The sequence below is a fragment of the Fusarium graminearum genome, chromosome 1, assembly GCF_000240135.3.
Source record: "Fusarium graminearum PH-1 chromosome 1, whole genome shotgun sequence".
Classification (NCBI taxonomy): domain Eukaryota; kingdom Fungi; phylum Ascomycota; class Sordariomycetes; order Hypocreales; family Nectriaceae; genus Fusarium; species Fusarium graminearum.
This window is the reverse complement of record NC_026474.1, coordinates 746,826-764,030: the sequence shown is the minus strand read 5'-3', so window position 1 is coordinate 764,030 and position 17,205 is coordinate 746,826. Positions and strand designations below refer to the sequence as shown.

Below are 17,205 nucleotides of genomic sequence, written 5' to 3'. Positions count from 1 at the left end.
TGACCTTGTATTACCAGTATCACCGCTCGCCAATTACTACTGTCCCTACACCCCCTCCCAAACCCTCGCATTAAAATCAGAAAACAATTTCTCCATTCCCTTGCGAAAACAACCTCGAAAGTAACCCTTCCCATATAAGCAGACCAGAACCGAACCCTCCCCCGAAAACCGGTACAAATGAGAGACGTGAAAGAAGAAAGACCTAACCTTGAACAATCCCAAACCCCAAAATGCCCCTTTTGTGCTTTTTTTATATCGTTTTTGTTGTGTTTTTGCCGTATATAGACACACTCCTCGTCAATCGCCAAACCGTGGGCTGTAACCGATCCCTCGTAAGTGCCCTTCCTTTCATTTCCATAGCCATGGAATGAGCGCCGACAAATCGAATGCCTCCATCGTCAATGCTCCGAACGCGCCGCTCAGATGATGCTAACACATGCCGTAGTCGATTTCGCAGGCTGATCAGTCGTCGTAAACAGAGTGAACGCCGTAAGAACCGCCCTGTTGGGTATATAGTTGCCGCTCCCAGATTCGTCAAGCTCCGAAGCTTGCCGCCCCAGCGACCGCGACAAATTCCATCCTGTCCATCGTTTTATCCCGACAAATCTTTTCCTGCCCTCAAAGCATAAACGAGACGAAATTGGACGCCTCTTTGATGTTGAAATGCAACTCCCATATCACCAGGTCGTATCCTCCAGCCGGAAAAACAGAAAAACAATGTCAACTCCATAGTTGATGCCGTCCCTTCAAACACCTGTGCCCTGGATTGCATCACTCGAGTCTGTCCAGACCCTAGTATCCTTTAATGTTCGCGCCGTCTTAAACTCACGAAAAGAGAGTTGTCAAAGGCCAGTCCCCGCCGAGTTCCTTGTCGCAATGCACGTGTACCGCTGCGCCTTTCCCAATGCAACGTTCAATTCCCAAATCATGTTGTTGCTCCTCATCATCATCAAGACGTTTCTTAACCCCAGACGCTAGCAGGGGCACCGAGACCAGACGACTGACCCCAAACACCGTTTCCGCGTCCCCAGCCACCAGGGGAGGCGAGGGGAGTGGTCGATCGCTTGGATGAAGCCGTGTTTGTGGGTGTGCCAGAGGGGCGGGTTCCAATGGGAGCCACCGAGCCACCAGCCTGGTTAGACTTGGAGCCAGGGGTCATGTCCCGAGAAGGAGAACCACCAGTCGGGCTGGATGTGCTGGTGCGGCTCTGGGCATTGTCGAATACTTTGTTGGCAGGACCAGCAGCCTGAGGGCTGACAGTGCTGTGGGGACGCGAGTTTGGTTCGGTGGGGGGTCCGCGAGCGTCACCAGAAGAGACAGGAGTACCGGCATCGCCAGTAGGAGGACCGCGACCAACACTGTCATAGGCAAGGGGGGAGTGGCCACGGACGCTTGAGGGTCCGCTGGGGATGGGAGCACCAGTGCGGACATTTCCAGTCTCATCGACGTATCCTGCCTTCTCAGCAAAAGGACCCTCACCATAAAGGGCACTTCGCTGACGGGCAATCAACTCTCGCGTCTCCTCTTCGGACATGTGCTTGCTGGGCGGGAGAGGCGCCTCAGAAAGGACGGCTACGTAGAAAAGCTGTTAGCCCATGCTCAACAAACTCGACAATATTACATAAGTGCTGCGAAAGATTTTTGAAAGGGAAGAAACACGAGCGGCCATAACCACATTATTTTTCTCTATATGCCATCTTGTTTCTTTTGGATAGTTGAATGTGCTACACAGTAGAGGGAGGCCTACTTCGCTGATATTGCTGCTCTGTGTGCAGGTTTCGAAGCTCACGCTCCCGCTGAGCTGCCATCCGTCTCTTAGCCTGCATGACCTGCTCTGCCTCGTTGGAGCCTCGTGAGGGTTGGTGACGCTGGTTGGCGTAGAAGTTTTGAAGGTTGGGCCCCTGGGAGCCGCCGCGGGCGTCATCAAAGTTGTTTACCGAGTGAGGGCGAGAGCCGGGGGTATGGTGGGAACCACGGGAGTCTGTCGCTGACCGTTAGTATTTTTGGTTCCAACGCCTCGCCGCACCGGGACGTCCGACATTGTCGGGCCCTCGGGCGACATTTAAAGAACGCTGGATCAAAGACTCACGGCGGCCGCCCATTCCATAACCCTTGCCAGACTTCTGCAAATTCTCATAAGCCCGGTCGACCTCTGTAATTGCTAATCAGCTTCCATTCATACAGTGAGTTGGGTTCAGTCTTTTCTGTTGAGGATGCCAACTAAACCACTACAAACAAGTGGTTTGAAGTAGTGATCGAATGCAGCAAAGTCGTTCCAAGACGGTTTCACATACCATCAAATTGGTAAGAGAAGGCGTAATCGTCCTGAGGCTGGGGACCACTGGCGCCTGAACAAGAAGTTAACAACAATTCTGGATCGACTGATTTTTGGGTGCTGGCGTACCTGCGCGGACAGGAGTAGTCGAGCCCTGGTGCTCCCAGCTGTTCTGGGTCTGGGTGGGCTGCTGCTGCTGCTGCTGCTGCTGGGTCGAAGACGACCACTGAGACTGAGGGTTGTCGTAGTAGGACATATTGTATGATGTTCGGGATCGAATGGAGAAAACCGGGATGGGGTCGATTCGGCTCGGGGTATCTCAAATCTCGCACTAAGAAGATCTATGGAGAAAAAAAATCGTGGTTAGTCTGATGTAATTGTGAAACTCGAAAACGGCAGTTTGCGACGGGAGAATGCAGCGCAAAGCGACGTCGATGTCCAACAAGGGCGACAATAGGAGGTGGTAGAGGAAATTTGCCGCCGTGCGTGGCCAACGCCGACGTCAAGATGCGCAGCATCGGCCACCTAAGACAGGGATCCATCAAAAAGCACCACCAAAATCTCGCAAACGCCCCTCGTCGCAACACGTTGACATTTCTCCCGTGATGCTGTGCGTCTCCAGCCAGATCTACTCACACAAGACAAGAAATTGAGTTAAGCTTCGTAAATGACGGGTGTCGCTTCGTTGGTTGAAGAAAGCGCAAGGTTTACTCGCCACGGGCCGTTTGTAGTCGGGAATAAACGACGCGAGGGTCTCGGAGGGACGGAAAAAGTGCGAGGAATAAAATCGCAAGAAGTCGGTGACGAGACTGGATGATACGATACGACGGACCGGAGAGACGCTATCGAGACCAAAGCCGCTGCAAGGGCAGACGGAATTATCGAGAGGAGGGATAAAAATAAAAAGAGGTACCGTAAAAAGGTAAGAAGTGGAAAGGGAAGAGAAAAGGTGGTGGTTAAGATGATGAACGAGTCGTCGACTTGGTCAGGGCGTGACGGGATAGGTTGGGCTAGGTCGTCAAGATGGGGGGAGAAAAACCAGGGCCGAGCGAGCGAGCGAGAAAGGAGAAGGAGCCGAAGCAAACTCAAATGAGGAAGTCACGTAGTTCCGTGGGGAGCAAGGAGAAGGAGAAAGAAAGAACAGTGGGCACAGGCCATTAAGTTAGGTGAACTTTTGGGGCATCTAGTTGGCAGTTGGCAGGTGCCAGACGCTATCGAGGCTTGCGGGTAAAACCGAGTACATGACCAAAAGTACCAGTTTTTTTACGGCATAGGACCAGAATCAATTACAGGGAGTGTTTAGGTGACAGCCTGGTCAGGCTAAAAAGGTGAGTACTTGTTTCCAAAGTACCCCATTTAACAAAACAGGCAATCTACCTGCCGGTTCTAAGGTTGATTGATCCTAGAACTTTCTTTGCGATCTCGGGTTGTTAATCAGAGACATACATGCACAGTACATGCTGCGCTCTGTGATCGGGTTGTTTGTTTTGATCAGAAGCAAAACTGGACTTTATTTTCTTTGTTTCATTCTTTCAGCCTCCTCCTTCTCGCCTTCAGTGCAATGCAATACTCTTCTGTACATTTCTCAACATTACAGAGTCTCTGTACAAAAGGTAAATTAGCGAGTACCCCTGGCCTTGCTTGCCCTGGTTAAGTGCTAACTGGTGGCCCGTTGTCCGTTGAACGCCCAGACGCCCCATTCAATCCTCTTCTGATTCGGTAATGGAGCTAATAACGGAGTGCGAAATGACGACGTGTGGGGGGTATCCGTTTCTTCGTTTCTTGGCCTTTCTGCCAACAAGCAACTCTCGCTCACTCTCCTCTCACGCTGCCTGCCAAACATGGTCTCACCATTGTGGGTTGCCAGTGCAGTTGAAAAGTAAAGACACTGTGAAAACTCACTGATCAAATATGAGGGTATCATCAACTGCCCACGGACTACATCGAAAATAGATGCCGACTTCGAACTTTGTACCCGAAGCTACAGCGCACGATGGACCCCTAAGCATTGCGCCAGTGCCCTTCCCCGGGCATATTTATCCCAGCGTCTCACTAATTCTCGGCTGAAGAGCATCGCGCCATTTGCGGCCTTGCAAGTCCCCCCAAGCTTCGCGATCTCCCAGGATTTCCAGGGTCTTGGCCTGCTCCATGCTTCTGTTGAAGGACGCAATCCCCTATCATCAAGCACGGTTCAGGTGCCACATATTATACGAAGCTAAAAGGATCAGTTGCGGATGCACCTCATCTTGCAAATCTGGTGTCCGAGGTGGTTGCCGGTGGGCTGCAAGGAATATACCACCATACAACAATAACACAAATACAATGACAAACCCACAAATCGCAATACCATTCACCAAAGTTGCACTGGGACAAGTCAGTGACACTGCCTGCAATCAAAGCTAGCGTTTCCACCTCTTGGCAGTTGTTTCCCTCTCTCATTTCCTTGATTCAATTCACGCCTTATCGGAGTTATTGTCTTCTACATGTCTAAACGAGCCCATCATCTTGAATTGGTGGATACCCAAATTACCTCGATTAGAGGCTTGCCCCCTTTTCCAGGATATTGACTTGGCTTGGCTGGGGCACTTTTAGCGGGGACATCTTTACACGCCGCTATCTTGTTCTACGATGTTCCGCGTCGACCATGTTCACCTGCAACACATCTCCGACATTGTCATCTGCAACGTAAAAAGCAAGCATGTTTCGGACACTGCCCTCAGGTGCCGGTCGTAGGTTGCAGTTGACATCTGCAAGTTTACCCGACTGCCATGACCACCATCTCGATGACGACTTAGCGTTAAATAGCTTGCATAATGCCGGCGGCACGCTGTGACCAGTCAGTAACTTTTACAAGAGGATGATATGCTGGGTGCACTGGCGGACCGCATGCCTGTGATGTTGTCACCCAGAGCAGTCAACAGTCAACAAGTTGTAGTCTATCAGGCTTACCAAACAACCGGAGCAAAACAATCATACCGACAATGCCTAAATACTGTGTCGCAAGCTGAAATGGACGCTTACTGACAAATTATTTGCGGCGTTCGGGCCGTTATTCGATTCCCTCCCAGTTGAATGATTCTTGTCAGCCCAAGATGGACCACTCAAATTACCCTCCACCACTTTACCACCTTGACCACCCAGTCACGGCGCATGCCAACATGGTTCGATTCTGATGATACCCTGGTGGTCATTGGCAGTACTGGACACATCTGACATCCTCATTCCGCTTTCGTCCATCACATTGCACCTCTCTTTTGTGTCTTTTCTTCCGGCTCTATCGTGGTGTTTTCACAGAATCGGCATCAGTTCTCGGTCCGGCAACCCAACGGCACTTGTGACCACGGAATTACTTCCGGTTATTGCGATGGTCTCCAAGATTCCATTGAAGATTCTTAGGCTCGCGCTATCCTGGATCTGAGATGAGACATTGTTTTAGATGTGGTTTCTTGCTGCCACTCGGTATGTGACTTCTCCTGACGCCGGCTGTCTTGAGTCAAGATGGCCCGAATGTCACTCAATCATGAACACTGCTTCGCAAAATGTCCGTTCGCTATTCAGCTGCTGACGACATTCAAGTCAGTAGCCTGAACAGCAGGGATCTAAATGGATGGCCCCGGATGGATGGGCGGAGTTGTCCAAAAGGTCCACTGTCGAGGGAAGTCCACCTGTCATTGTCGTTGTCTGCCGCTGGGCTGTGTGCTCAAAGTATATTCACGTTGACTGGCGTACTGCTTGACAAGCCTTTTGAGATGCAGAGCTAAGTGTCTTATTCAGACCCCGCCTTCTGAGAGCCTTGCTTCTAGGCCCGGTGTACACCGAACGGGTTGTGTTGACGAAACACACAACTATGAACTGAGTGCGATGTGATGTGATTGTACCGTGAGCACAACAACTACGACAACCGCATTTCCAATTTGGTCCATACGCCACATATCGAGCCTGCTGAGCATTCTATTGAGCCAATACACGGGCGAAGCATGGATCTCAGCTCCCGACTTGGGCACCCAACTCTCTTTTTGGGTCGTCGGCTAAAGGTCTCTAATCTTGAACTTCCCCAGACTACCCCGTCACCGTCCCTATCTCGGCTATTAGCCGGGGTTTCCGCATGGTAAACTTGTCAGCACCTCTTATTCAGTCCTCGACATTGGTTGACTCGTGACCTTGGAGAAGTCTCTCAGGCCTGGTGTCTTGTCGCGATGCATCTCGTTGCAGTGTTCTACGCTACGGAATAGTGATGCGTGCCACAACAGCAGAAGTAGTCGTGATAAGGTGATAGAAGCGACGTGCGTCGGACATATCAATTGGTATGATACCCCACACGATAGAATACTGTCGACTCACCTAGAGGCTGATACAGGATCAGTTCGTGCCAAATGGGAATTCATCTGCTCAATTGGGAGAATATATAGAGATCCTGTGCAGTCACCGGGACGTTCTACCTGCCTCACAACATCTCCAATTGCACATTCGCCTTTCTCAGATGGATGACTGCCTGTACTTGTGATTAGAGATCCGTCTTCGTCATTCTCGTCGAAGCGTACATCTTTGAATATCTCTGCGTTACCCCCATTCACGAGAAAGATGGCACCACTATATATCTCAAAGCTCATCAGCCCTGTGATATTACCGCAAACTGATATGGCACCATCTGTGATTGAAGCAAGTTTTCTGGAGTTATGAGATGATATAACTGATGCAGACTCCAAAGTGACCAAAAGGGTAGGCTTACCAAACCTCGATGACTCGAGATGCCCCATGTGCACTAGTCTATAAGGTCCGAGGGAAGCCCATGGCGAAGAGGGCGCCATGCACCGGGGTGATCTTGATGCCTTGGAGCCTTCTCCATACCAACAAATCCCAAGTGGGAGGTGTGTACACCAAATTCCTGCTAGGTGTGTGCCTGTGAGTTTTTGAGAGTGGTCAAATGACGATACAATCCTAGACAACGCTGTCATCCTGTCGGACTCCTGGAGAGATTCATATTCATAGCTTGATAGTCTGTCTTCCGCCAACAATAAGACGGAGCGATGTAGTTTCCCTTCTCTCCATTCAGGTGTGTATAAGCTTGACGGCCTGGTTGTCCAGAATCTCTAACAGCCTCGTAGGACGATAAACTAATGCATGTCGCCAGCAACCAGGTTGATTCAAATGGCAAGAGTGTGCTTATTCACAGGCCGTTTGAAACGCCGATCCATCTCCTGCACTCAAGTAAAAAGATGCACCTATTTTCTTCACTAGTAAGGTCTTGGACAAGAGGGACCTTTGGCGACTATCGATGTAGAAATATATTAAATAATGCATGCAATAGATCCAGAAGTAACAAAACCCTTATCTCTATTCTCTTGAAGATCCTCCGGTGAGTTCCTCCAGAGATCTCAAGACATACTCCTCCCCGAATACCAAGAGACTGGAACTCGATTGTTCCGCTAGTCTATACTCTACTCCATGTCTCGGAAGGCATCTCGAAGGCTCCATCGGGGCCTTTATATTGGGTCTAGCGTTCGTTGTATATGTCGAGCCTTGATGAAATGGAACCCGTCTATTAGGTCTGTAATGGATAGTATAGCTGAAGTCTTGTCGAAAGGCATCCAGGGATGACTCGACCTATCGTTTCGTACTCTAGATGATTCGATTACGGCAGCACCCAGTTCACGGGCGAGCGTTCAGGTAGCTATGGTATTTCCTAGGCTAGGAAAGAAATTTGTATCACACAATAGAACTATGAAAAGAGCAACTCCTTTCTGGTGATTAACAGGAAGTATACCAACGGACGAAATACCTAGAAAAATACTAGCAAAAACAGCAATCCTGATCTAGTACACCGACTACCTTTGAAATAAACACGTCGTTATCTCTAGATCTCGCCTTTAACCTGTAACTTGGAATAGAATTATCCCCCATCTCACGCATCGTCCAAGACATATCACGGCTCATGTCATGACCGTCATATCGGCTGCTATGACTAGCAGAGTTGTATCGTGCCCATGAGTGCGTGTAAATGAAGACGAATCCTGGGCCAAATTCTCCTAGTATTTTGATGGGGATTAAACCGCCTTCCATAGCTGTGGTGCTCAGGATCGGAATGTCGATTGAGAATCCTTCTGGCACGTCGTCCGCACATCTTAGAAAAAGAGTATTGTATGGGCCAGTCGTCTTCAAATAAGTCCTCCTGTCTATCCCCAGTAAAAGCGCAAGCAGTATCTGGTCGTCAACCCCAGTGACTGCTTTGACTTCACTGACAGAGCGACAAGGTACTAAGCCTCATAGAAAAGAGCTCCATGGCCAGTTCTCAACCCGAACAGCCTTAGCTACCGCCAGCGCAAAGCCAGCAAGAGCCCAACAGAATATACTGATATTGAATGGGTCAACTCCCAGAATTCTGTCGCCAGTGGAAGAACCAATTGCCAAGCCGCCAAACACGAGGATAGTCGAGATCGCTATCCACCCCCATGCATAACGCTTATATGGAACAACGATGGCGTTGTAGGTAATGATCCATTGATCCGATTGTTTTTTGGCCGCAGCCATGAGAAGTTTGGTCTTTTCTGGGTCAGCTGAAAGATCTGAACTGTTTCTGTTCTTCCTCCCAAGTGTGCCAACGGTGTTGGTCAGGGAGCGCGGATCGCAAGCAGCAGAGCCCGCTCTACTCTGCAGTAGGTATGTTTCTGACAATGGGCAGTTGTCACCCCCTGCGCGTCTCTTTAGTCTGTTGTGTACGTAGGTACTTGTTTGTAGGATACCCTTGCAAGTAGCCCGAGGTTGCTTGATCAACCGCAATGGAGCGCTTGAAAGTCGACTTGTGGTGAAAATCATGATGTCTATCATATCCGAAATCTGGGCTGCAGAGTCGCCTGAAATCATGAAAAACGGGACTGTGGCCATGAGAGTGTCTCTCATTGATGAAAGCTTAAGGTCGCCCTTCTTTGTTTGGAATCTGTCTTTTTGCCCAGGTTCCACCATAGACCAGTCCCATTCGATAGACGTCCAATCTTGTGCAGACGGTGCGGGCTCTGATTGAATGGCTCCCCATGCCTCTAGACAAACATGGAAGCCTGCTGTGAATGTACGGGCGATGTTGGCCTTGCTGGCCGCCCCGATGCTACCATCGCGGCCTTGATAGAGTAGTGCTTGTTCTCCTGTGATAAGAGACGCATACATAGCCACGCTGCTTTCAAAATCGTTGGTGGTAGTGGCCGTCGGATCGGCAACAGTGAAGTTGGTGAGCACCCCTATCAACATCCCGGTTGTCAAGTCATGGAGTCTCTCCATATCGATGAAGTACTTAACAGCCTCGCCTACAACTGGCAGGCGACTTGACTCTTCCCCAATATCCTCACCCAACTGGTTTGGACTTAAAAGTGCAAACCGTTCTATTTGTCGCCGACGTTGCGAGATACGGATCCTTGCATCAGCTGAACTTTGAAGTGTGAGCTCGACGCTCCGAGGAATATCCTTGCCAAGAATCTTGAGTTTTGCAGTCATCCTAGCTACGACAGCAATGAGGTTGTTGACCCAGTAGTCACCGCGGATGTTGCGCAAGATAATCTTGACAAGAATTGCTGTCATGTAGTTCAGCAAAGCGTGATAAATCATCATTTGATTGTCGTTCGTTGTCTTTTGGACTCCTGCAAATCGTTCTTGGCCAGAGGTTGGGTCGAAATCAGCTACCAGCCTACAGATCGATCAGAGTCGGAAAGATGTCATTCACCAAGTCATGAAAGAGCATCGAAAGGCCCCCGTCGCGTTAGATAACGTGGTGACGAGTAAAGGGGCAGGTCTCATCTTCCTTCTCCATGGTCCACCTGGTAGTGGCAAGACGATGACAGCAGGTAGTTCAACCCCCCCTCAAGTACACTTCCATGCTTCGATGCTAACTCTGCCGCTAGAATGTGTAGCAGAAAGCCTACATTGTCCTCTGTACCATACCACCATGGGAGAATTGGGCCCCGACGTCAAAGCTATAGAGGAGCAACTACAGCTCACATTCACTCGTATACAAAAGTGGTCAGCAATCCTGCTCTTTGATGAAGCGGACGCTTTCATGGTGGAAAGAAGTGAGAACGATCTTGAACGCAATGCGTTGGTATCTGGTATGCCTTATGCTCGTTTGTACTATTTGAAGAAGTTCCAGGACTAATACGTTATCATCGGTCTTCTTGCGATTAATAGAGTATCAATCTGGTATATTGTTTCTGACTACCAACAGGCTTGGCGACTTTGACAGTGCCTTTTTCTCCCGAATCGATATCTCTCTTGCATTCAAAAAACCAGACTTGACCCAACGAACCCTAATCTGGAAACAACTTGCCGCTAAGCTGGCAGACGGGATATGCGACGAGGAATTTGAGAGGCTTGGGAAATGGGAAATCGATGGGAGACGAATCAAAAACGTCCTGAAGGTGGCGTCGCTGTTAACTGAGGGAAGAAAGCAGGGCACAGGGGCTCTGTTGACCTATTATATGGTTGTCCAGGCTTTGGATATCGCAGCTCAAACTCCGGGAGACAAAGGGGCAACTGACCCGCGCGGCAGTTCTAGTGTGCAACACCCAAAAACAGGTCTGGAGGGGATATAACTCACACTAGGGCCCTACTCGTTATGATACGTCCGTACAAAATTGACATTCTTTGACGTTGATACAATTGATAACCTCATCAGAGATTCTTTACATGTACACAGATGTTACGGTATTTCGTGGGGTAAAGAGTGCATGGTTGAACCTTGAGGTGATCAACAGACTCAACCAGCCCATGGTCTGAGCTAAATCATCCATGATAATGGCACCTGTAGGTGACTAATTTGTATCATGTCCTGATGTGTGCGATGGAGGAGGCGCTTAATACGGGAAGACACATATCATGGTTATTTGATGAGAATGAACTGTAGCCTGACACACAAAACTCATAGTTGGTTTTATGGAAAACTCGCCACATCTAGAAAACCGTGGGTTCCTCCAAGTATTTAATACATTATCCAACGACATTAAAAAATACTCAACTGTACGAGAGACATAGACCTGAAAACAGCTGATGATTCATCCCTTCAAACTGCCCATAGCACTAATCTGTCACGATAGTTCACACTTGCGTTACCGTAGCCCACCAACCGAGACAACACATCCGCCCTATCTAACAGTTCCCCGCTTAGTTAACGAATAGGCAACATTTTGCACACCATCCCACGCTTGGTATTTGTTATCAGCATACACATCAACAGCATCGTACAATTCACCGACAGGACCGCTGCGGACCTTCAAGTCACATATATTGCTCTCAGCATGCTTGACCAGAAGACTTAGTGACTCAAACATGCCTTGGTCCGTGTCTGAGCAATTTGGGCAGTAATAGTGCTTTGTCTCGTGGCTGTAGAGCCTGCGGCCTCGTTCGCATTGGCCGGTGCTGTTGAACATCTCGTCTGGGGACTTCCATAGTAAGTCGTGCTGGTGGGTGGTTTCAACATGGTGAAGCATTCCTGAGGCCTTGTGGAAGATTTGGAGGCAACCGAGATACTCGGCAGGGCATGTTATGCCACCCCTTCTTTCGCCATACTCAGGCCATACGTTTTCTTCGTTGTCGTCTTCGTCGTCGTCGTCGTCGTCTTCTTCTTCTTCCTCCTCCTCCTCGTTCTGATCCTCGTCTGAGTCCTCGTTCTGGTCTGATCCCGAGTCGGAAGAATCATCAGAATAGCCGTGTTCATTCTTACAATGATTATTATTAAAAGCCCACGGCGGCGGTGTTATGAGTCGACCATTGGCATCAACGGGGTGCCCGTGCTCGGCAGGCGGGGTCATGGGTTCAGTTTGTGGTTCAAGCTTGCTATCATAACTCTCATGCTTCCAAGTCCATATCATAATATAGTTCATCTCGCTTGCTGTTATTGATGAGATGTTGGCTTAAGTCCAAGGAATTCTTAACTGGGGCTTACTTACTAAAAGAAGCTACAATGATGTACGCTGAAATTTATGGATGAGCATTGAGCTGATGTATGTCGACAGTGCCACTAATTTGACTGCATTTTTACTAGAGATCAGTCGAATTCAACTTCTGCATCTTCTTCTTGCAAACATATCTAGACGTAAGTGTCTTTCGCAATGGTTGGGTACTACTACCTAGACAAAGTACAAGATTGTTTGATGATAACCATACAGCCGCAGCATTAAGGCTTTGCTAAATATTCGAAATATTATGACACGGTACCCAACGTATCGATCTTCCAATTGGTAACAATGAGTGAATTGAGAAGGCTCAGACTAAGATTAAAGACTTGAAAGTAAAATAACGCATCCCAGTCACAAGATATCAAACTCAAGGAGCGACAGAAATTAGTCCCTAAAGCACTAGCCATATCCCATACAACAAATAGCCCACACGTACCTTGATGTACCTATAGTTCCATGACCCATCGTCGAAATTAACATAGCCGTGCTTCTCAGATTCTCTTTTCTAATATTCTGTGCGAGTCATAATAGTCCACATGTTCCAGAAGCCTGCGACGGACTTCACTAATAAGGCCGCCACGAACCCTCAAGCGGCAAGCGTTGGTCTCAGCATGTTTAACAAGGTCGTGTAGGTATTTGAACCTGCCTCCGCCTGTGTTCTTGCAGTATGGGCACTTGTAGATGCCGTACTTGTTGGACACGAGATTTTCGAACTTTTCTTCCGACTGGTCGAAGATTTCGGGAGTAATCTCCAGCCCATCGACACAGCAATTTTTATGCTCATAATGGTATACTAAAAGAGAACCTGAGCGGAAGACTTCGTTGCAGCCGTATTCTCTCAAACGGCATGGGACTCTGCCTAATTCACCGTCTGTGTCGACGTCTGAGTCACACTCGGAGACACCCTCCGACTCACACTCTGAGTCGTCCTCTGAGTCGTCCTCTGAGTCAAGCTCCGAATCCTCTGTCGAGTCATAATCCGATCTGTCAAGTGAATAATCATATGGCAAAAGGCCTGGCCCTTGGTGAACCAATGTGTAAAAATATTCCGGCGGAGGCATTGTCTCGCGAGTGAGTCTCGGCCTCCCACGGCAGGACTTCTCATGAGATCTGAAAGAACTTAGGCCAGGGAACGTCTCATTGCAACCGCAGGCCATGGGGTTGTGTGAACTCATATTATGATCCTGAAGCCCACTTCGAGAGGCGAACACCCTGTCGCAGGTATGACAAGTCAAATTGTCACTGTGACGATCTTCAAGCGCGGCAGTTTCAAGCGTTTTAAGTATGAATGACGATACACCATGCTTCGACACACCGTGTCTTGCGACATCCACTTTGGTGGGGAAGATGTCACCGCAGACGGTGCAAGCAAAGGCGGACACAACATTTGCAATTTTTGATGTGTCATGCTTTTTCGCTATGTGGCGGTCGACCGCCTCTTCGCGCTTGGAGATCATGTTAACACAGAACGGACACGAATAGGCGGACACAACAGAAGCTTGGAGAATGACGGGAGATGTAGGCGAAGCGGGTGGTGGTCCATGCTTCCTCATGTTATGTTTGTCGATATCAACTTGGGATTTGAAGGCCCTGTTGCAGGCGATACAAGTATGGGTTTCCTTTGCACGTCTTGAAACGAAGCGCACACAATTGCTATGATCGACGTTGTGCTTATCGATTTCCTCCTGGGTACTGAAGGCAATATCACAAGAGGTACAATACCAGGAAGCCTCGGAGGCGGTTGATTCTTGTTCCTCCTTGACAGGGATGTCAACATTAGCTGATGCGGGCTCCTGTTGTAGAACAGGTTCGGGGGTGCCTAGTTGATCTTGATGAGAAGCCGCATTGTGGTCTTTGATTGCCTCTTGGGATTCGAAGCTCATGTTGCAGACAGCACAGAAAGACAAGGACTCGGCGAGAGCTCTAAGTCTGACTGGCAAGTCATGTTTCTTCTTGGCAAGAGCTTCGAACATGGTTCGTGCTTGATGTTCTGAGTCAATGTGGTGGTACGAGTTGCCTTCGCGGAATATATCTGTCCCAAAAAAGGTGTCCAGGTTCTTGAAATACTCGTCCCAGTAATCATTGTGATCAAATGAGGCCGATGCTTCATCATGTGGCTGGACAGTATCACTGGATGATTCCGGATCGCTCTTCTCCAGCTTGATGGGTACACCTGACTTCTTGGAGACATAGTCTTCGTGCAAATGAATCAAGCTATCAAGAAAGTTGCTCAAGGTCGTGAAGCACTCATAACAGTATTGTCTGTCCTCGAAAGGAATGAACGCGACAAAGATGCGATCTTGGTGTTTGATCTGTTGGTTGACGTTCTGTAGCGCATCGTCTTGTCCGCGTTTTGGCTTGGAGAGCTGCGGCGACTGGATTCTGAACCAAGAGCCTAATTCGGTGATGTCGTCTCTGATATTTGCGGTTCTTGCAAGGTTTGTCACAAGATACGCATTGTACCAGGCGGGAAATATCAGCCAGTTGGGGTATGGAGGCCATTGTTATTAGATGATCGAATGGTCTTTGGTTATGCTTGGGAGATGTTGGAAATGGTCAGTAGTGTCGGGAAGGACGATGCCACGGGGTATTTAATTAGGTATGGCAAAACGCAACATTTGGCGTTCCATGCTGTGGTTTCAGCTGTGGCATAACCAAGGACAAAGATCTGCGAGGGAATGGCGAGTGGACTGATGCCTAGAGAAAAGGTCCCATACTTATAGACGGCTGGGATTAAGTTTTAACATAATATTTGGGGATAGAAATATTGAATCTGGTGTACAAATGAAGAATGTGTACTCTCTAACTCTGTAAATCACTTCCCATAACTTAGTACCTTATCAATTTACAAAATTCGGTAACTTAATAGGTCCAATTCGAGCTAGATAATTGGCTAGAAGTGCTATATAGATCAGTCATCATGCTATTGGATTGGTCAAATTGCACAAGAATAATGTATCATACTCGTTTTGTGTTGTACGAGTTCCTGACAGGAGATAAAGTTCCTTTTACAGACAGGACAAGGAACGTCTATATCCAGGTCATGTCCATATAATTGCAGTCTGTTGGTGCCTGACATGGTGTCAGATGTGGTTTGGTATGTTGTTGTAGGTATGTGAAAGATGATGAAAAAGGAGAGGTTAGAGTTGAGACGTTGGCGGTATTTTTAAGTAGTGTACGGTCAAAACAAGCAAGGAGGTGTCAGGCGTGGCGCGGTCCGCGAAGTGACATGAGGGAGATAGCCCGTGACTGGAACAATGGCAGGTAATCTATGCAGAGGAAATAAACGAAAGGTGATGGCTGGGGAAACTAAACGATGGCTTGGAAAACGTTAAGAGATATCATTGATACAAATTAACAAAGTATGGCTGAACAAGGCATGATTCTTCCACTGTGTGCCGCGCGTTCCGGCAATCCGGGGTTATAATATAACTTCATGTGAAATTTTGACAGTTGATACAAGCCTCACGCGACATGTCTTATCATGAATTAAATCTATAAACACCTAGCATTCCTAATAATACGCCTTGCTAAAAAGTAAAAGAAACAAAAGCTCAACCTTTACAAAAATAAACATCCCAATAAAATCCCTTCAGTAATCAAAAAGCTGAAACGCGTCCTGGTTATACTCAATGTGAACGAAAATCCGATAGAAATCCCACACAGCAGCATCACAGGTCTCACTCTCAGCATGCTGAAGCAAGGCGCTCAGTCGATTAAAACAAGAACCGCAGTTCTCGCATCGAAAATCGTCTTCGTGGTCATGTCCGGCTGGTCCGTACTCCTCATACCAATCTGCAACCACGTTCTGGATAACGCGGAGGTTGGCGCCTGATTCGCATGTGCCGTGCTCGAGATGAAGCATCATCGCTGAATTAGAAATGAACATTCGTGGACAGGCCAGGCATTTCATGTTTTTCTCCAGATGAACTTTTTCGTGCTGAGGGTGGCTTGCGTCAGACATTTGTAAGACAGGATGTAAGGGATATACTTACATTCATGAGATTGGATGGGGAATCAAAGAATCGTTGACATGTGGGACATCGATTGTGGACGTCTACATCATGCTGAATCAAGTCCTCTTCATCGTAAAACATCTCGTTGCACTCCAGACAAGCATTGTGATCTTCCTCAAGGTGGTGATTCAAATCATCTGCAGTCTCATAGTCTGGCTCATGGTCGCAGTGCGTACAGACATGATGCTTGTACGAATTAGTGACATGCTGTTGAAGAGCAGAGACATGATTAAAATGCCTATCGCATCGCCAGCAAAACGTGTCGTGATGCTTGGCAAGGATATGCTGGTCGAGAGATGTCTCACAGCGGAAATACCGCTTGCATGGCGGGCAATAGCTCGAGTTTGAACTGTAGCTTGAGGCTGTATCTCCCGGGCTGGCGCTGTAACTGGATCTTGGGCCTGAGCTGGTGGTGGAAGAGGTGGAATAGTAGCCTCTGGAATGATGACGCATTTTTGTTTTGGGTGGTTACAGTGCGTCAGTAGGCGCCCGTTGGAGGCTGGTGGGTGGTGGTGCGGCGCTGATGCCTTGATTGGGCGCCCCCTTACAGAAGGGCAGTAGGATAAAATGCGATGCTCTGTATTTTGCAGTGTAGTCGGTTCAATTGATGAGTCGGTAACGAGAGATCATCAGGATTGATTCCAGGCAAAAAACCTGTCGATACGGTAGATTCTTAATTTATCACGGTTGTTAGGGGAGAACAAGACGAGCCACTTGTGATTGGTCACCTGTAGCCCACTTTAGGGGTCACGCCCAAATTAATGTCAGAGAGCAACCAAAGTCTGTTCTTTTTCTTTGTTCGCTAAAGTTACATCGTCTGGGCATTCCTCACAAACTCACGACCAACAAGACAAACAAGACTCAAATGCGAACGCAAACAATGTCTTTCATGCAGCTTTAATGGGTTGTCATGCAATCAATTAAACTAGACTTAATTCACAACCAATGACCGACGAGTCAGCATCGTACCACGACAAAC

General features: G+C 48.3%; 7 protein-coding genes across 7 annotated transcripts; 1 reads left to right on the top strand and 6 right to left on the bottom strand.

Moving 5' to 3' along the window:
• Positions 1-961: 961 nt before the first annotated feature.
• On the bottom strand, positions 962-3,182 carry FGSG_00243 (uncharacterized protein; the record flags this gene model as incomplete). The annotated part of the gene is made up of 7 exons (XM_011317577.1): positions 2,912-3,182; positions 2,405-2,616; positions 2,295-2,348; positions 2,090-2,152; positions 1,729-1,981; positions 1,609-1,628; positions 962-1,572 (listed from the first exon to the last, which is right to left on the bottom strand). Exons 2-7 carry the CDS (start codon positions 2,529-2,531, stop codon positions 962-964), a joined length of 1,128 nt encoding a protein of 375 aa, XP_011315879.1. The 5' UTR covers positions 2,532-2,616; positions 2,912-3,182.
• Positions 3,183-6,612: 3,430 nt separating this feature from the next.
• Positions 6,613-7,230, bottom strand: FGSG_11728 (uncharacterized protein; the record flags this gene model as incomplete). Its single annotated transcript, XM_011317576.1, has 1 exon — positions 6,613-7,230. One exon carries the CDS (start codon positions 7,228-7,230, stop codon positions 6,613-6,615), a length of 618 nt encoding a protein of 205 aa, XP_011315878.1.
• A 1,306-nt stretch (positions 7,231-8,536) lies between these two features.
• FGSG_00242 (uncharacterized protein) lies at positions 8,537-9,841 on the bottom strand (the record flags this gene model as incomplete). Its single annotated transcript, XM_011317575.1, has 1 exon — positions 8,537-9,841. One exon carries the CDS (start codon positions 9,839-9,841, stop codon positions 8,537-8,539), a length of 1,305 nt encoding a protein of 434 aa, XP_011315877.1.
• Positions 9,842-10,205: 364 nt separating this feature from the next.
• Positions 10,206-10,848, top strand: FGSG_11727 (uncharacterized protein; the record flags this gene model as incomplete). Its single annotated transcript, XM_011317574.1, has 2 exons — positions 10,206-10,365; positions 10,445-10,848. 2 exons carry the CDS (start codon positions 10,206-10,208, stop codon positions 10,846-10,848), a joined length of 564 nt encoding a protein of 187 aa, XP_011315876.1.
• A 549-nt stretch (positions 10,849-11,397) lies between these two features.
• On the bottom strand, positions 11,398-12,123 carry FGSG_11726 (uncharacterized protein; the record flags this gene model as incomplete). The annotated part of the gene is made up of 1 exon (XM_011317573.1): positions 11,398-12,123. The coding sequence occupies one exon, from the start codon at positions 12,121-12,123 to the stop codon at positions 11,398-11,400; it is 726 nt and encodes a 241-aa protein (XP_011315875.1).
• Positions 12,124-12,701: 578 nt separating this feature from the next.
• FGSG_11725 (uncharacterized protein) lies at positions 12,702-13,271 on the bottom strand (the record flags this gene model as incomplete). The annotated part of the gene is made up of 1 exon (XM_011317572.1): positions 12,702-13,271. One exon carries the CDS (start codon positions 13,269-13,271, stop codon positions 12,702-12,704), a length of 570 nt encoding a protein of 189 aa, XP_011315874.1.
• A 2,531-nt stretch (positions 13,272-15,802) lies between these two features.
• On the bottom strand, positions 15,803-16,174 carry FGSG_00240 (uncharacterized protein; the record flags this gene model as incomplete). The annotated part of the gene is made up of 1 exon (XM_011317571.1): positions 15,803-16,174. The coding sequence occupies one exon, from the start codon at positions 16,172-16,174 to the stop codon at positions 15,803-15,805; it is 372 nt and encodes a 123-aa protein (XP_011315873.1).
• Positions 16,175-17,205: the final 1,031 nt, after the last annotated feature.